This window comes from Ciconia boyciana, chromosome 6, assembly GCF_034638445.1.
Source record: "Ciconia boyciana chromosome 6, ASM3463844v1, whole genome shotgun sequence".
Classification (NCBI taxonomy): domain Eukaryota; kingdom Metazoa; phylum Chordata; class Aves; order Ciconiiformes; family Ciconiidae; genus Ciconia; species Ciconia boyciana.
The window spans coordinates 27,783,859-27,801,517 of NC_132939.1; the positions used below are offsets into that span (position 1 = coordinate 27,783,859).

General features: G+C 45.1%; 1 protein-coding gene across 1 annotated transcript in view; it reads left to right on the top strand.

Moving 5' to 3' along the window:
* The window catches only part of LRP4 (LDL receptor related protein 4), a 96,647-nt gene extending 79,940 nt beyond the window's left edge, over positions 1-16,707 (top strand). The window contains exons 21-39 of the mRNA XM_072864202.1: positions 813-1,014; positions 1,341-1,530; positions 1,784-1,915; positions 2,593-2,733; positions 3,460-3,546; positions 3,760-3,931; positions 4,015-4,177; positions 4,423-4,648; positions 6,040-6,343; positions 6,681-6,899; positions 7,209-7,343; positions 7,544-7,652; positions 7,980-8,124; positions 8,673-8,786; positions 9,095-9,218; positions 10,181-10,248; positions 10,875-10,962; positions 11,495-11,636; positions 13,409-16,707. Coding sequence (XP_072720303.1) covers positions 813-1,014; positions 1,341-1,530; positions 1,784-1,915; positions 2,593-2,733; positions 3,460-3,546; positions 3,760-3,931; positions 4,015-4,177; positions 4,423-4,648; positions 6,040-6,343; positions 6,681-6,899; positions 7,209-7,343; positions 7,544-7,652; positions 7,980-8,124; positions 8,673-8,786; positions 9,095-9,218; positions 10,181-10,248; positions 10,875-10,962; positions 11,495-11,636; positions 13,409-13,744 — 3,097 coding nt within the window. The 3' untranslated portion in view covers positions 13,745-16,707. The remainder of the gene's footprint in view (positions 1-812; positions 1,015-1,340; positions 1,531-1,783; positions 1,916-2,592; positions 2,734-3,459; positions 3,547-3,759; positions 3,932-4,014; positions 4,178-4,422; positions 4,649-6,039; positions 6,344-6,680; positions 6,900-7,208; positions 7,344-7,543; positions 7,653-7,979; positions 8,125-8,672; positions 8,787-9,094; positions 9,219-10,180; positions 10,249-10,874; positions 10,963-11,494; positions 11,637-13,408) is intronic.
* Positions 16,708-17,659: the final 952 nt, after the last annotated feature.

The following is a 17,659-nucleotide window of genomic DNA, read 5'->3' on the forward strand; positions in this document are numbered from 1 at the left end:
GATAAGCAGGGATAATTGCCTGTTGTGCTCTAGAGCTTGCAGGAGCTGGCTGGTGTATTCATTTGTTTATCCTGGGGACATAATAACTAAAGATGTGGTACAAAAAGTGTTGAGAATGAGGCCATCTAGATCCTTTCTGTTTCTTTATTTTACATCTATGTTGAATTTATATTCAAGCTCTCTGTTTATCAACCAGCGTTCAGTCAGAAGGATCTCCTCAGGTAAATTACTGCTTATCTCAAGCAAGCTGTAACGTTAGTGGCCTCTTGGCTTCAAAGCACTGTGTCAGAGTATTGAGGGATGTGCCATGGAAAGCAAACTTGAGTAGAGTAACAGAAATAAATGGTTTCAATAACAGATTTTGCTTCTGAATCATAAGACCTTGTGGAGCTGGCCATAGGGTGGATAGGAAGAAGCTTGCCAGCCATTGCTTTAGAAGCATTGAAGGTCTTGAATAAAGGTGTGCTATTCTTTCCTTTAGTGGATTACTGGAAGACCAATGCAGCAAGAGTATAAAGGGCCAGTGGTGGAGACTGCTAAATAATTGGTTAATTTTTAGACCTTGAACTATTATGTTGAACTTTTTCCTCCATGTTGTAATTAGGCCAGCACATGGGCAGTAGAAGTTATGTAAATTTGAGTATGATCTTAGGTACAAGAACCCAAGGCTAGACATGAGTACAATATTAGTCTAATGCTGTTTCCTGCTGGGGCCTGAAGGCACCAAGCTCTCTTGCTTGTCTGTAACACTGCCTGGCCATAGTGGCAGTGAAGGAGTGTGGGCAATCACTTCTGTCTGCGCTTGTGTTCAGGTTCATGTACTGGACTGACTGGGGAGCCAGCCCAAAAATTGAGCGTGCTGGTATGGATGCCTCAAACCGCTTGGTGATAATTTCCTCCAACCTGACATGGCCTAATGGCTTGGCAATTGACTATGAGTCACAGCGCTTGTACTGGGCAGACGCAGGCATGAAGACCATCGAGTATGCCAGTCTGGATGGAAGCAACAGGAAGGTAAGGAAGCCATCTTTGAGGAGGGAGTCTGGGAGTCTGAGGTGTAAGTCCTAGAGCACAGAGTGCTGATGGCCCCTGCCTCTCTTTCCAGTTGAAAGTGAAATCTCCAAATCAAGACATGCTGAACTGCTTTCACTGGGAGAGAAGAGCTCCCTTTCAGTTGCAAATTGTGTGTGAGGGAACCTCCTTTTGAGGGCTAACTTGCCCCATCACTCTCCTTTTGCTGTGACTGTACGTTATGATGTTGAGAGGGGGCAAAGGAAGCCTCTTCCCCTTAGTGACTTCTTAGTAATGTTTTTTGGGGGGGCTGGGGGTAATCTGACCAGGTGCTGATTGGGAGCAATCTGCCTCACCCCTTTGGACTTACTCTTTATGGCGAGAGAATCTACTGGACAGACTGGCAGGCCAAAAGCATCCAGAGCGCAGATAGAAGGACTGGGCAGGCTCGGGAAACGCTGCAGGACAATCTGGAGAATCTTATGGATATTCATGTTTTCCACCGGCACAGGCCACCAGGTACAGAGCTCGCCCCAAGCCACACTGAGCTGAGAGCTTGCTCAAGCTCTGGTATGTGGCACAGCTCTCCTGCAAGGAGCTGACCTATCTTGTCAGCCCTCGATGCCTTAAGTCTCTGGGTGGAATATGAGAGCATGAGAATAACTTTTGGCTTGGTATTTAAGGGCATTCTAGAATGCATTTCTATAGCTGTTGCACCCCTTTTTTGTGCCTGTGCTACTGGCTTATGGATTTCTCATCCTCTTTCCTATAGTACATACAGCGTGTGAAGTTAGCAATGGAGGCTGCAGTCACCTGTGCCTTTTGGCACCTCTTCCGAAAGGTTACAGCTGTACCTGCCCTACTGGGATCAACCTGCAATCTGATGGAAAGACCTGCTCCCCTGGTGAGTCCTCTCTGTAGGACCCTCATTGCAGTTTAGTATCACAGCTACATTTTGCTCCTGCCTTATTAGATAATAAAATTCACTTTTATGTGCTTATCTCCTTTGTCCCTTGAAAAACCCATTTGATACCTGTACCTTCAATTTGAGTGGGAATTACTATGAAGAAACTTACCGATAAGTGGATTGATGCAGAAGAAATTTTTCTTGAAATTATGTTGGGCAACTAAACCAGATGTCACATTTTTCCCCATACTTTTGCCCTAATCTTGAGATGGATTCTTTTTTAACTACAAGGTGCTATATTCTTTAATAGGTCTGTACACGGTCCTCCCAGGGACCCTCTTTTTGGGGATTGTGGAAGGTACTTGGCTTCAGGCCACGGTACATCCACTTTTTCTCCTTAGCAGGAAGAAACTGACTCCTAATTCCCATTTCCTACACATCTTAGCAGAAGTAACTCTTCTATGAGTGCACTCCTTTTCAACTTGGATGTAAAGAAGCATTCAGTAACACTCAGTAAAGCTTTTGTACCCAGACTCCCCATAAGCCAAGATCTGCCTGAGAACTTCCCCTTTTCCACTGAAGTGGATGTCACCTCCAGAATGTTCAATAAATGATGCCTTCAGTTGACTGAACTTGTTTCTCGCTTATATCTGTCCATTTTCAACTCTCTGCAGGAATGACTAGCTTTCTGATCTTTGCCAGAAGGACTGACATCCGGATGGTCTCTCTGGATATTCCCTACTTTGCAGATGTTGTCGTCTCAGTCAATGTCACCATGAAGAACACCATTGCAATTGGAGTGGATCCTCGTGAAGGTCTGAACTTCTTAGTGTATCCGACTGTCTGTTTGAAAGGCAACAAGTGACTTCATATCTAAATGTCTGAGTAAAGACCCAGGCACAGATCTTGCTGTAGGTTGTGAATTTGGGTAGGTTTTTTTTTCTAGTACATGCTGCAAATATTCCTTTCCAATCAGGAAAGGAATGTCCTTATAGGAAAACAGAGAACCCCAACTATGTGGAAAAAGCTGCCTGCTATATTGACTGAGATTCCTGTGCATTTTGGATTTAAGAAAGCTTTCCTCCTGCTGAAGCCTTTTACAGCAGTAGAGCTGAGACTCTGGCTGTTTCTGTATGCTAAACATCTGATGCTATGCTGGATGTAAACCCATTGTTGTACAGTAAGGTAGATGATATGATTGCTGTCCTCTGGGACATTTTGAGAAATCAGATGTGGGACTCTCTACTACTAGCTGATAATGAGTTATGTGTTCTCTGGCCTTGTATAAAGGTCAGAGTGACAGTGCGCCTACATATTTTGGGGAGGATTGAAACAAGGTAATTTGTACTGTTTTATCACTCTAGCTTAATAGTCTTATGCTGATGTCATTCCTGTGCAGTCAGATCTGTTTTGAATGGTTTAGCTAGTAGTCAGAGACCTGGATCTGTTTTTTAAGGATTTTGCTGTTTGGTTGTTGGGGCTTGTTTTGGGTTGTTTTTGTTGTGGGCTTTTTTTAAGTTTCTCTTTCTTCTTCCACCCAGGAAAGGTTTACTGGTCAGACAGCACACTGCGGAAAATCAGCCGGGCTGCCCTTGATGGCTCACAATTTGAGGACATCATCACTACAGGTAAGAGAGATTTTGGCCTGGGAGCCTCTCGCCTCCATGCAGTATGAAAAGAGAGATTCTCTGATACCCTGGTAGAATAATCTTTAAATTTTCAGTGGAAAGGCAAGCAAAGCCTAAAGCAACTGCCTGATGAGGTGCACAAGGGGAATACCAGAAGTTCCTGACTAAGCTGGGAGGATGAGCAGTGACCGATACACCTTTCTGTTTTCTCAGGTCTGTTGACTACAGATGGGCTGGCTGTGGATGCTATCGGCAGGAAGATATATTGGACAGATACAGGAACAAACCGGATTGAAGTGGGGAACCTTGATGGCTCCATGAGGAAAGTCTTGGTTTGGCAGAACCTGGACAGCCCTCGGGCAATAGCTTTATACCATGAGATGGGGTTAGTGTTGTCAAGAGGCTATCTAGGGGTTAGAACAGGACTTCTGACCTCTGTTTCCCTAATACTTGCTGGCTCTTCCCCAGGTATATGTACTGGACGGACTGGGGTGAGAATGCCAAGCTGGAACGCTCTGGGATGGATGGCTCTGGACGTGCGGTGTTGATCAGCAACAACCTGGGCTGGCCTAATGGACTGGCAGTGGATAAGGCTGGGTCCCAGCTGCTCTGGGCTGATGCACACACTGAGGTCCGATTCTGTTCTTCAGCATTGTTTGTCATTGGGTCTTTGCTAGCATGGAGGCTGTTCTGAAGCTCTCGAGCAAGCTATCAAAAGAGCAAGGGGAGTGTAAGCTTTTCTGGGAGTATGGGCTATGGGGAGGGTGGACTTGAATAACGTCACTTGCTTAGGCTCTGTTTCCCACTTGATATAGTAATTGCTAGCAAGAGGATCAGTGTTTTGAGTGTGGGGCTGATGTTTACTTCTTTCTTCAGCGTATTGAGGCTGCAGATCTCAATGGTGCTAACCGCCGCACCCTGCTGTCTCCAGTGCAACATCCCTATGGCCTCACTTTGCTGGACTCTTATATCTACTGGACTGACTGGCAAACTCGCAGCATTCACAGGGCTGACAAGGACACTGGTGCCAATGTCATCTTGGTGAGGGCAAACCTGCCTGGCCTCATGGACATTCAAGCTGTTGATAGGGCACGGCCCCTGGGTGAGTTGCTAGGCTGCTCCCAAATCAGTGGGTGTCTGTGGTGACTAGGGGAGCCCTTCAAAGCTGTCATTGAAAAGAGTCCTTCGGTGTAAAGCATGAGTGATAGAGTAACTTCTCAAAAATCAGCTTTTCTTCCCTCTTGTTTAACTATTTTTGCACTTCTCCCTGTTTGCCCAGCTCCATAGGTCTGGTGTTTGTTTATTGCTGCATGCCTTTTGACCCCCTTCATCACATTTCCTTCACTGGATTACACTGACAACCTCATTCTCACACACACCAGAGCCACTTTCTTAGGAGGACTGAATGAGTCATGCCCTATTAGGCTTCGCCAGAGGCTGCTGGCATTGGACAGTTTCCCTTTTTTAGCTCCAAGAGGCACTAATTCTTCTTCAGCTAGTTGCTGAAACCTTATTTCAAGTTCTAGTCATTTTTTTCCCAACCATTGCAGACTTCATCTTCCTGTCTGCTACTTTGCTCTACAAAATCTCTGCTTCTTTAGTTGCTTTTAATATATCATGCTCTCCAAGTATTCCGTGCCAGAGTCAGATTCCTTATGTTACTCTTCAGCGCCTATACGACGCCATCTTGCCTCCTTGCTCTTCAGTGGGAACTGTTGCTTTGTGCTGTGGCTTCGTTTTGATGGAATTTCCCCAATACGTACTTCTACAGAAAACTCTGTGCTGTTTCTCCTGTGGCTACTAACAGCAGAACATCACTCTTGGCAGTATAACTTTACAATATAACTTAAAGCTAACCAAAACTCTAGCCGTCATATCCCCGTTGTCTTCTTCCCCCTCCCTGCACCTGTCTTCTGGGCTTATCCCCACCTAATAAATGTATGCTGGTTTTTTTTCAACTTTAAAAAAAAAAAGAGGTGACCCTAATATGTCAGGCACTTTCAACAGGCTTCTCTGATGCCTTTGTTTACTTGCCACTGTGTGCAGCTAAGTTGAAACAGAAGCTTCTTTGTCAGCCTGGTCTCTGGTGCATTGTCACACTGCTTCCCCACGGGGTTGGATCTTTCTGTCAGCATTACCATTTGCGGCAATAATAAAGCTAAACTGCAGTTGTGTGAATCTATCAGTATTTGTCTGTTCCTTTTTCCATGGGAAAACTATGATTAGCAAGGAATGCAGGTCAAGATTTTGCTCCTAATGCTCCGCCTTCTGTGCCTCTTTGTTCTCCTTGCCCTAACCATGTCCATACCCACCACGAATCTTGGAGGGGAGGGTGGCAGTCTCTGTATGAAGGGCTGTAGATTCCCAGCAAGGCTGGGATGGTAAGGATGAACTCAGCTGCTAGCAAGTTGTGCATGTATATAGCCTTTAAAATAAAGCTTTGGTCTGTGGGACCACACTGATCCTTAAACTCTACTTTCCCTATTTCTGAAGGCTTCAATAAATGTAGAGTTCGTAATGGTGGCTGCTCCCACCTTTGCTTGCCTCACCCCACTGGCTTCTCCTGTGCCTGCCCCACTGGCATCCAGCTGAAGAGAGATGAGCAGACGTGTGACGCTTCTCCAGAGACCTACCTACTTTTCTCTAGCCGTGCTTCCATCCGTCGTATCTCGCTGGACACCAGTGACCACACAGATGTGCACATACCTGTCCCTGAGCTGAACAATGTCATTTCTCTGGACTATGATAGTGTGGATGGCAAGATTTACTACACAGATGTATTTCTTGATGTCATCAGGTGGGTGCTAGTCGTCTGCTTGGCCAGTGCCCAGGTCACCCAGCTGCTTGTGCTGGTTGTGCCACAGTGAGCTGTGGAGTGTGCCAATAAGTTGGGGAGACTGAGATGCTGGCAATACACCACTATTTGCACCTTGTCTTTGGTACACAGCATCATGTGTATCACTGAACTAAATGCTGAAGGTGTGTTTAACCTGCTGGAGACTATGGGGAAAAACGTTTTAGGGAGGTGGCAGTATGAAGTGGCCCTGTGGTTGATGGGGAACACACATGGAGATGTGAAGGCTTTCCGGGAGCTACCTGTTCCTCACTGCCATTTGTCATTGATTTCCATCCAGGCGGTCTGATCTGAATGGCAGCAACATGGAAACTGTTATTGGTCAGGGTCTGAAGACTACAGATGGCCTGGCAGTGGACTGGGTTGCCAGGAACCTCTACTGGACAGACACAGGACGCAATACCATAGAAGTAGCTAGACTGGATGGAAGCTCCAGAAAAGTGCTGATTAATAACAGCCTGGATGAGCCGCGAGCCATTGCTGTCTTTCCCAAGAAAGGGTAGGTATGGGGTATTGGTGGGGCAGGGAGAAGGGCTGTGCAGAGGCAGATTGGAAGAGGAGGTTGTGGGAAGAAGAAGAGATGTGCCATGTGAATCTGCAGGTACCAGCAAGGGGCTGACTCTGAGTGACAGGTGTAATCACGCCGACAGTGAATTTGAAGGTTGGGCAGATAGCTGGGAGAAGCAAGCTACAAACCACGAGATCTTTTTTGAACCTGAAGAATCTGGCAGTTTAATTCATAACTAAAACTTTCATTAGGCTAAATGAAATGCTCTTTTCTTCTTACACATGCCTTTTATCTCTTCAGGTACCTCTTCTGGACAGATTGGGGTCACATTGCTAAAATTGAACGGGCAAACTTGGATGGCTCTGAACGTAAAATCCTGATTAACACTGACCTAGGATGGCCCAATGGATTGACTTTGGATTATGACACCAGGAGGTCAGTGAAAGATTTTCTTATACTTGCATAGAGTTAAGGGATGTAATGAATTTTTTTAGCCTTCTTAGCTTGGTTTATTGGAGTAGCATTGTGGGTCTGGGTTTGTTTTTTTTTTGTCTGATCCATCTTGGCTAGCGAATGACTAGAAAGTAAAGAAGGATTGTATAGATGGAAGCTCACCTCTTTCCCTGTTCCCCCAGGATTTACTGGGTGGATGCGCATCTTGATCGCATAGAGAGTTGTGATCTCAATGGGAAGCTACGGCAAGTGTTGGTCAGCCAGGTGTCACATCCCTTTGCTCTGACACAGGTAAGAAGATTTTCCTGCTGCCAGTGTTCTCCCTGGTGTGTTGATGAGTTTGGACAGTAGATCTTGGGGACAGGGAAGTGTTATAGTCTGGGGAAACCCAGATGGCTGAGGGGATAGCACTTAACTCTTCTGTGGAGCTAACAAAGGAAGTTCTTCTGAACTCCTGTGGGGTGTAGACAGTCATCATCTTTATGATAAGAGGGGAAGGGGTTGAAAAGGCCTTTGTTTGGGGCCTTCTGCTGCTGGAATGTGTTTTTTATGGATATCCTGTGTCTACGTGGCTAAACATGCTAATGACTGTATCTTTTCTTTGCTGTCTCCGAGCAGCAGGATAGGTGGATATACTGGACTGACTGGCAAACCAAATCCATCCAGAGAGTGGACAAATACTCTGGGCGGAACAAAGAGACAGTCCTAGCCAATGTTGAGGGACTGATGGATATCATTGTGGTGTCTCCTCAGAGACAGACAGGTAAATAGGAGGACCTTGATTCAGGCAAATGCTAATTGTAGACAAAAAGAACTCTGGAACCACTGTGCTACTGTAGATGTCAAGGGAGCTTGGCATCCTTTCTTATACTCAAACTGTCAATACATCTTCCCTGGGCACGTTCCTTGTCTGTCTGTGACATTTCAGTCAAGTACATCTTAACAGCATTCTTTTACAGCTTTGATTAGCAAACGTCACTTTCTGTGTTGTTCATCTGACATTGTGTTGTGATGAGAGAATGTGAAGACAACAGAAGAATGTGAGCTTTTTGGTTTTTAATCTGTGCAGCTGTGTTGACTGGGCTCCTGTCTAATGACTTCCAGTGCCTTCCTTTCAGGACTGCCCTGATCCTACCAGTGTCTGGCTATTGTCATCACTTTCTTAGCAGTCAGATGAAGGGCATGTGCCAGAGCATAGTAACTTGCTGGATTTCTAGGAAGTATCTCTCACTGAGCAGGAAAAAAGGTTGTTGCTCTGAACTCCTACCTGGTCATCTGCAACATATTTAGAAAATTGCTTGTTCTTTCCAGGTACTAATGCTTGCGGAGTGAACAACGGAGGCTGCACTCACCTCTGCTTTGCCAGGGCTTCTGACTTTGTCTGCGCATGTCCAGACGAACCAGATGGGCGGCCCTGTTCTACTAGTGAGTTTACTAAGTGTCACTTGGGTAGTAGCTTCCATAAGTGAGCCACTGCCACTACTTACGCAGTGACAGTGGCAACCAGAGCATCTGAAGCTCTCCAGTGTATAAAAAAAATTATGCAGAGTCGTATGCTGGAAGTAAGGCAGTTGTGATCAATAGAGCCTTCTTCTGTCCTTTCTGCTGACAGACTGGGTTTGACAAGGGAAAGCTGCTCATATAGGCCATTTCAGAAACTCTCTATAGCTTACCAGACTTGTTCATCTGTCCCATAAAGTTGGGGTCCTGCTTATTTTTCTCTGTTTTTCTAGTTCCTGGTGTGGTGCCTCCTGGTCCTGAACCTACCAGTGTAAGTGAGAGAAGTCAGACACCACCTGGCAGAGTAGGTACCTCAACAACCAAACCTCTCACATCTCTGGAAGCAGTGGAAGGAAAGTAAGTGCTCTTGTTCTCTTGGAATTGGGGTCTGAAAGTCATAGCTTGTGCAAGGTGCAACATGTGAGCCCCCTCTGGTTGTCGTCATCCAAATGTACGTCTCCCTCGCCAAAAGAGGCTATTCTAGCTCCAGACTTCATGTTCATAATGGAGAAAACCATTTTGACAAAGAATGCAGAACACCGTTGAGCTGGCAAGAAAGAGGTGCAGAGATCTTTCTGTCTGTTCTGTTGAAATGTGTGTCGAGGCTGACTGTGCTGAAGTTAACACTTCCTCCTGAGACCGTGTCATTCATTTGATTGATTTTGGAGCTCCTGATTTTGAGAACTTTATTTCTGAGAGGAGGAGAGGAGAGTCTGTTGCTTTAATTCACTGAGACATCTCAGACCTGACCCAGACATCTGAGGAAGTAGTTCTGCCCTGGCCACAAAAGGATAGCTTTTTTGGGGCAAAACAGAACCTTTGCAGCTCTAACATTTAAGTTACAATGGAGGTAGTTAAGAGACCTTTTCCTTCTAGTTCCCTACAGCCTGCTATCTTACTGCCCAGCAAAAAAGTATGTTCTATAATATATGACTGGGTTATTTACAAGGCAAATCTTTCACACTGTTGAGTGCGATATATTGGACAGACTCTAGGATGTTCTGATTTTTGCTTCAGCGCTGATGCTGAAATTTGTGTTCTGATAGATAGATATATGCATGCACCTATGTACCTGAGAGGTGAATCTAGAATGACTCGGATATAAAGATATTGCAGACCTATAATTGATATATACACGCACACACCCCTATATATGTATACGGTCCTCTCTCCTCTGGATACAGAAGGATACTGAAGAAGAGAAAGGAAGGCTCCTGTTGTTGAACTGGAAGTGGAAGGGATATCAGTTATCCTGTCTTTTGATACGTTTGATGCTGTTGGTACTACTTTCAGTAACTAACTGTCCTTCTGTCATTCAGCTGCTCTGACAAAGATGCTAGGCGAGGCTTGTGTACCCATGCCAATGAGGCAGTGTTGGCAACCATAGGTGAGTTCCTTTTCTTTAACTCTTTTCCACCAGGGTTGTTCCTCCAGATGTGCCCAGGGCATTCCAGTCCATAGTGTTTGAAACTCAAATTTCTGAAACTCAGACTCAAATTACTCAAATGCCCTCTGAGCAGAGCAAAGTGTGTCTAAGGATGAACATCAGTCATACACATTCATTAGCCTATATGGGGACTTTTCTAAATGACACTTTGGTTTGAAGAATAGTTCTGTTTTCTTTCATCCCATACCTCACCCATTGGGCTCCTCCCATTAATGATACTCTTCGTCACCATCCCTTTGTGTTTAGTTGAGGATGGTTGACTAGGGTAATTGTTTCCCACTGCAGGAGTAACCTGTCAGCAAGAGGTCTAACTCATCCTTACCCAACCCCATTACAAAGGTCTTGACACTCCTTGGTTTGCTGGGGCCTGTGTGGGAGGAAGGGTTATCATGTTTGGTTTCATATGAAGCAAAACAAAACCCTCTGCTAAACCTTGGTGTGCTGACATTTTACTTTGCATACTTGTGTATGGTTTATAACTTCTGTATTAGGCATTACACCAAGGTCAGTATTACCCAGTGGAAGTTAAAGAGAGTGCATAAATTACCCTTGCTGTTCACTTTCAGGAGAAGGACTGCATGTCAGCTACATTATTGGAGGTCTTCTCAGCATCTTGTTTATTTTGCTGCTTATTGCTGCTTTAATTATATATAGGTAAGTGATCTTTTTCCCCCTCCCCTGGCCAATAGTAAAATCTAGGGTTGTAAGAGAAGAAAGCTCCTGAAAGCACCTCATCTTTCTTTATTGTTATTTACAATCCCTTTGTTCTCCATTGGAAGCAGTGCTTGATGATTTTATTTGCAGGGTTTGAGTCCTGTGCCTTTGAAGTGTTGGGCATGCAGCTTTATTATTTGAAGCCTTATTGGCTAAATTTTCTGCAGAGAGCTTCTGAGTTATGGACAGGGGCGTGAGATAATTCATATCTCAGTACATGTGTGAGCACATGTGCTTTCTGCCAGATAGTTTCACCAGTTACCACCAGTATAACTTTTGTGGTTACATGGCAGTGCCTTGCTGTAGTGGTACCTAGTGAATGGACTGGTAGCTGAAGAGCCAGGTGAAGCCAGCATTCTCTCTCTTTGAGGGACAGTGAAGATTGCTGGAGCTTTCCCCTCACTGAGCATTCAGGAACTTTGGATCCTGGCATTAGGGCCCTATGTCTTTTCTGACAGCTCTCTCCTTCTAGGCATAATAAGTCCAAGTTCACGGACCCTGGCTTGGGCAACCTAACTTACAGTAATCCCTCGTATCGGACATCTACCCAGGAGGTGAAGATTGAAGCGATTCCCAAACCGACCATGTACAACCAGTTATGCTATAAGAAAGAGGTAAGAGCTGCTACTAGGGATATGGGAGCCCAGCTCAAGCTGCTGTTGAGTATTACAGGCCTTAGTATGTGAAAATGTTGCAACTTGTCAGCATTTACTTCTAGGACATAGGGCAGCTTCAGTGAATTGCTCAGAATCCTATGGAGATTAACCAGCAGCACTTCTTCCCCAGTGAGCTGTAGTGAATTAGACCTGTCTCCGGCTCTCTGCTTCTTCCCCATTCCCACAGTGTGTTGTATTTAATTTGCATTGGGTGCTGGCCCTCGAAGTACAGGAGTCAAAGGGAATTGTCTTTCCTGGACACAATCCTGGTTAGTAATCGTTGCACCAAGGTTGCTTTGGGGAACCAGAGGAACCAGGCAGCCCGAAGAGGTTTGGTAACAAGAACATGTCTCCTGGCTGTGCACTGCCTGGAAGGGGTGGGATAGGGAGAGAACTGGAGCCCTTATTCAATGGAGCATTTTAAAGGCCCTGCAGAGGTCTTTGCTGTGTGCCACAGGATGCTCCATGATATGATATCTTGCAGCACTTAGTTTCTCCTCTTTTTTCTCCTCAGAAGCTTTCTTATCACTCAGATAGCTTCTCATCTTCCCTCTTCTGATTTCCGTCCACATCCTCACGTCAGGTATCACTACTCTATGTGTTTGATCCTGCCTCCCTTACTCAAGCTCTGTTGTGTGGCTCAAACACTGTCCCGTACTAATTGCTCTTTCTTTTTTTTCCCCTGCTTTTATGTCCTTAAACTACCTCTACTGTCTGTCAAGAAAGTATAGGTAATTTTCTGTGGCAGATCCTTTGGTCTTGGCTTTGGCTACTCATACTCAGTGTGTGAGCTTTGAAAAAGATAATTTCTGTAGGACTATTTATGATAATCTGTTAGATCACTTAGTTCCTCTAGCAGGGATCGCAGCAAGACTTACGCAGAGGAGAGTTTTCCCTGGCTTTGTTTTTCAGAGCTACTATCCAATAGATTTCCCAAAATTTCCTGCCATTTTAGCCTTATCTACTAAGGATAAACTAGGTTTATTTATCTGGGAATATAAATACTTTCCAATTTTCTCTTAATTCTGGTGCTCCTAGATATACCTAAATGTATATTTCCCTGCACCCTCCACTTTCTCCTCAGGGATAAATCAGATGTTCTAATGCTCCTTATTTGTCAGTGAGCCAAGTTATACAGATTTCACTACTTTAATCTCAGTGTGGTCCCTTTAGCCTCTGATCATTTCCGTTGTCTCCCTATAATCTCCTTCCCCTGTATCACTGTGAGACTTGGACTCAACAGTGGTATTCCAGCTGTGCTTTCCTGAGAGGCAAATCTAGAACGACTCAGATATAAAGATATCGCAGACCTAGAATTGATTCCCTGCCTACTTTTGTCATGAAGTCTTCTGGCTGTTCCTGCTTCCCTTTTTTTTTTTTCTTCCTTTTTAGGTTCAGTGTTGTTCTTACTCCCTGCTGTCAGGGAATATATATAGTTGAATTAGAAGAGCCAGCTCATCCTCATCCCCTTCCGTGATTTGAAGGCTCCTGGAGTTCGGAATGAGAGCTTTTGCAGGGAGGATTCATCTGGGGGTGGTGAAGAACTGAAGGGAAACTTAGAATGGGTTCTGCCATTGTGACAGTCAAAGCTAGTGGCTGTTTAGAGCCCAGCCTAAATGGAGGTCCAGCCTTTTGTCTGCTTCACTGTCTACATTCCAGCTCTGCTTTGCTCTTTGACATCTTTTTCCATAGCTGTATTGGATTTTTTCATTCATCTGTTTGCTCCCTAGACTGGTCCTGACCACAGCTACACCAAGGAGAAGATCAGGATTGTGGAGGGGATATGCCTTTTATCCGGTGATGATTCCGAGTGGGATGACCTTAAGCAGATTCGGAGTTCCCGAGGAGGGATCCTCCGGGACCATGTCTGCATGAAGACAGATACGGTCTCTATCCAGGCTAGTTCTGGTTCACTGGATGACACCGAAACTGAGCAGCTGCTACAAGAAGAACAGTCTGAATGCAGCAGTGTTAACACAGCAGCAGCCACTCCTGAACGGCGTGGCTCACTCCCAGACACAGGCTGGAAACACCAACGCAAGCCCTCCACGGAGAGCGAGGTCTAAAGTACATGCAACTTTGGAAATGCTCGTACCCTCCCTAGCCTCTGCTCTGCACAAAAAAAGACAGGACTCTGCCTGCTAGGCAAGGAAGGGCACAGAGACCAGCCTGTCTTGCGAGGGGCCCAGAGACTGTGACTGCCTTTCAACAAGGAGCTGGGGCAGCTGTGCTGTTGTGGTTGGAGAGGGAGGATGGGTGGGTTGGAACCCAGAGACCCTTTTGGCTCATTTTCACTGTCTGTGGTTTATTTATATGTTCCCTTTTCCTGGAAGCTGCCACGTTAACTTTTGCAGTGACTCCTCTGGCCTGAATCTGGTTCAGATTCTGTGTTCTCTGGCAACCTGCAAGTCCTGTGCCATCCAGCTCACGGTCAATGCCCATGAAGAGAGCAGAGCTGCCTCATTGCTAAGCTCCTGGTGACAGAAGTTCCCCTAGTCACTCCAGCACTACCAGCACTCTTTGAGGCTTTGTGTTGAGGAGTCTCTGACTTGAGAGAGGTCTTGGAATAGATGAGGTATACTTTGGGGCTCAAGGGGACAGTGACACAGCATCAGCTCACCTTTTAAGGGCATAAAGAGGGTAACCACAGTTGCCGTGACTCAGTTCATGAGAGCATCACTTCTTACTTTCCCATCTGCTAGTAAAAACTTTAAGGAATGCTCAGATCAGAGCACTGTGTCTGTTGCTGACAGTGGACACCGCTCCTGTTCTCCTCTTTCCTGTTAAAACATGTTTCTACTCTGGAAAAACAAGAGTCAGCATATGGCCCTTTCAGAACTGCTCCCTGTGGGTACTGGAGTCAGAGTGCTGAACTTGAGGAAAGAAGAGATTGGTATTGTTCTTAGCTCTACAGAGCTAATAGGAGGAAGTGGATCTCAGCAAGACCTAAATTCTACTCTTGTCTTTGCATAACTGATATATAAAATAAGAAAAATAAAATTTGCTAAGTCCCCACCAGTCCCAATTCTGCAATGTCCCCAATTCTCTTGGCCTTTAGGACCTTTGATTACCGTAATGAGGGAAAAGAGAGAATTCCTAGGTTGAGTCTTTCCCAGGGGAATGCTCAGTGCTGACAGTTAGGAACTGCTTTATTACTAGGCTGAGCCCATTTGACCTAGAATAGGAGACAATAATCAGGGAGCTGTAAGGGCCATTTTATATAGTTGTTTATCAGATAGAATTGCACTTTAAGCTCTTCTGTTACCACTAAGTAGCTCTCCTTGCAAAGTCGTTTTTCCCATCAGCTGCATGAGCTTCAGTTGTTCTCTGGCCTCCAAGGCCTCTACCCTCTAGGGGGTGTAATCCTACCCTTGCCCAGCAGCATCTGGAGCTGGGGCTTGCATACTTCCCAGGACTATTGCCACCTTTTCATATTCTCTTGACTTCTCTTGTCATCTGTTTGTTCAGAGGGAGAAAAGACAGAGAAAATATCTCTTGATGCTTCTTCAAAAATGAGATTTATATTAACCCCTCAAGTCATATGGATACTATCATGGTAAAATATTGAGTGTTAAGCCAGATACTTGGAAGCAGAACTTTCCAGTGAAGAATATCTCACGGCAAACTGTAACCTCTTTATCTCCTGGGAAGAGGTCAAGTACATTCCCACCCATGGTGTAAAGAGAGCAAAGCATACACTAGGGGTATGGCTTAGGTGTTGGGAGGGTGCACCTCCCGTGCAATATTTTTCCAGCTGGTAAAAAAAAGGAAAATCCATCCTACTCTGCTGTAACCTCATTTGTATACTAACAGTCCTGCTACCCCTGAAAAACATGACAGTTGCCAGGGGGTTGGCTGTACTTTTTACAGCAGAAGTAGCTTTGCAGAAGAGGGAAGGCTGCAGCTTTGACCTGGCTAGGTGGCTTGAAACTGTCCATAACTGCACCATTGGGCTGACTGGTGTATATTCCTGTGGAAAATGAACTGGAGCTAAGACTTGGAAATTTCCCTGTGTTAATGTGGGACTCTTCCCTGCTCCCAGAGGGATTTTTTTTTTAAATTAGATTTTTATTTAATTATTTATTTGATTGACTCCAGCCTGGGAAGCATTGTTTTTGTTGGGCAGAGGCACTTTTGGATTGAGGCGTGGACTCGACTGGGAACTGAGAAAGGAGTGCATATCACTGACATGGACCTTGCCTGTCTAAGCTGCCTCATGCAGGGACAACACCAGAGGGCTCAAGCATAGGCAGAAGAATCGATTTGAACAGAAACCACGTGTAGGGGCAGGGGCATCAGAGCTGGGAGTGAGTGGGTGGGTGGATGGGGGAGGAAGGCTCTGACTTCTAGGAGAGCAGGGTTTCTTTGGGTTTTGAGGTTGGGGTTTTTTTGCCCCAATAGCTTATGTGAGTGTGCACCAAAATCCGGAGGTGGGACAGGGGTGAAGGGAAACATCTGCCCAGACCTGTCACTTGAGGTTCAGTCAGCCTGTCAAAATAATCGCTGTCCGAGTCGCAAGTGCAGAATGGAAAGGAAAACCCAGTCAGTCTTTTCAACAACTCATGGTGCTTGTGATCTCCACCTTGATAAATATTCTCTGCTGCTTCTTCAGAGGGACCCTGCACACTCCAGCCTGACAACCATTCATAACTGCTCTTTGCTCCCTTCCACAAATGATTATGGTGAAAAGGAGCAACAAAACGTCCCATAGCCTCTCCTCTACCAGTGAGGTGGGCAGAAATTAGTTTCTTCTTCCTAGAGACAGCCCCAGTGAGATGCTGCCTAGGGGGTGCATCGTGGTTCCCCATTCTGGGGAAGAGAAGACCCTCATTGCACTTAGGATGTTAAGAATGTAGAAAGGCCACTGGAGGATGATCTCTTGAGCACTGATTTACTATGTAAAAAGCAAACCTCTCTCCTTTCTGTCCCGAGCTAACGTCAGTGATTTCCGTGTGTTCCTGTGTAATGGTTTTAACGTTACTCACTGGAGACATTGGACTTTCTGGAGTTATTTAACCATTGTGTTCAGTATTTTAGGGGTTGATGATAATTTAATATAAATTTAGCTTTTCTTAACCACTCTGCCTGGCTTTTGGTTGTGAATCATGCATGTTATTTGGATTCTCCTTCAAAAGAGGAGCTCCCAGACCTGTTTGCACAGAACCTCAACTTTGCTTCATTTGAGAGGAGCAAGAAGGTAGGAATGGATCTGGGTTCTTTTGATAATCTGATTGTAACACACACTTCTTCTGCCACTATGGCTTTGAATCAAGGGCCACATATCCATGCTCGCGTACTTTCGCAAATTCCTGTGCACACATAATACCTCTCACCCTGACCCCACCTTGCTGCTTTTCCTTTTTGTTACCATTTTAACGTGGCAACAGCAGAAGAGGCTGTTCCTCTTTTGGGAAAGTATTAGGACTGTAGTGGTCTCAAGCCTCTGCCCAGTGGAAAATAAGGCTCTGAAGAAGAGCTGCTTTTCTATCTGTAAGGTGTTTTGTTCAAGATTCTGTTGCCTTTTTTTTATACAAGGAGTTTAAATAGTGCAAAAGGCTGAATAATTAATGAAACATTCAGTAATAACTGACACTGCAGTACTGGTGCTAATCTTGTACCCCATTCTGTCCCTTTATGATGAAAGAAGTACTAGGAACATTTGAAATATTTTAGCTTTATTCCTGCTCATTTCACAGTTGAAGCACAGTGCAGAAGTGATGTCACTGAGGTAATGCAAAAATGTAATCACCTCCCTTTTAAAAAAATTGATGATGCTTACACAGTGTGGTGGGGAGAGATGGCACTGTAAGATTAATTGCAGTTGTGTTGATGGCACTCTCCTGTTCCTCTCCACCCCTAAGAGTTTCTCCATTGCTTGCTTCAGCAGAAGTGAAGAAACAAGGGAGAGAAAACACTCTGTACTCTAACAACACGCAGTTACTGCTTGCAAAGTCACTAATCATATCAAAGAAGAGAAAGGC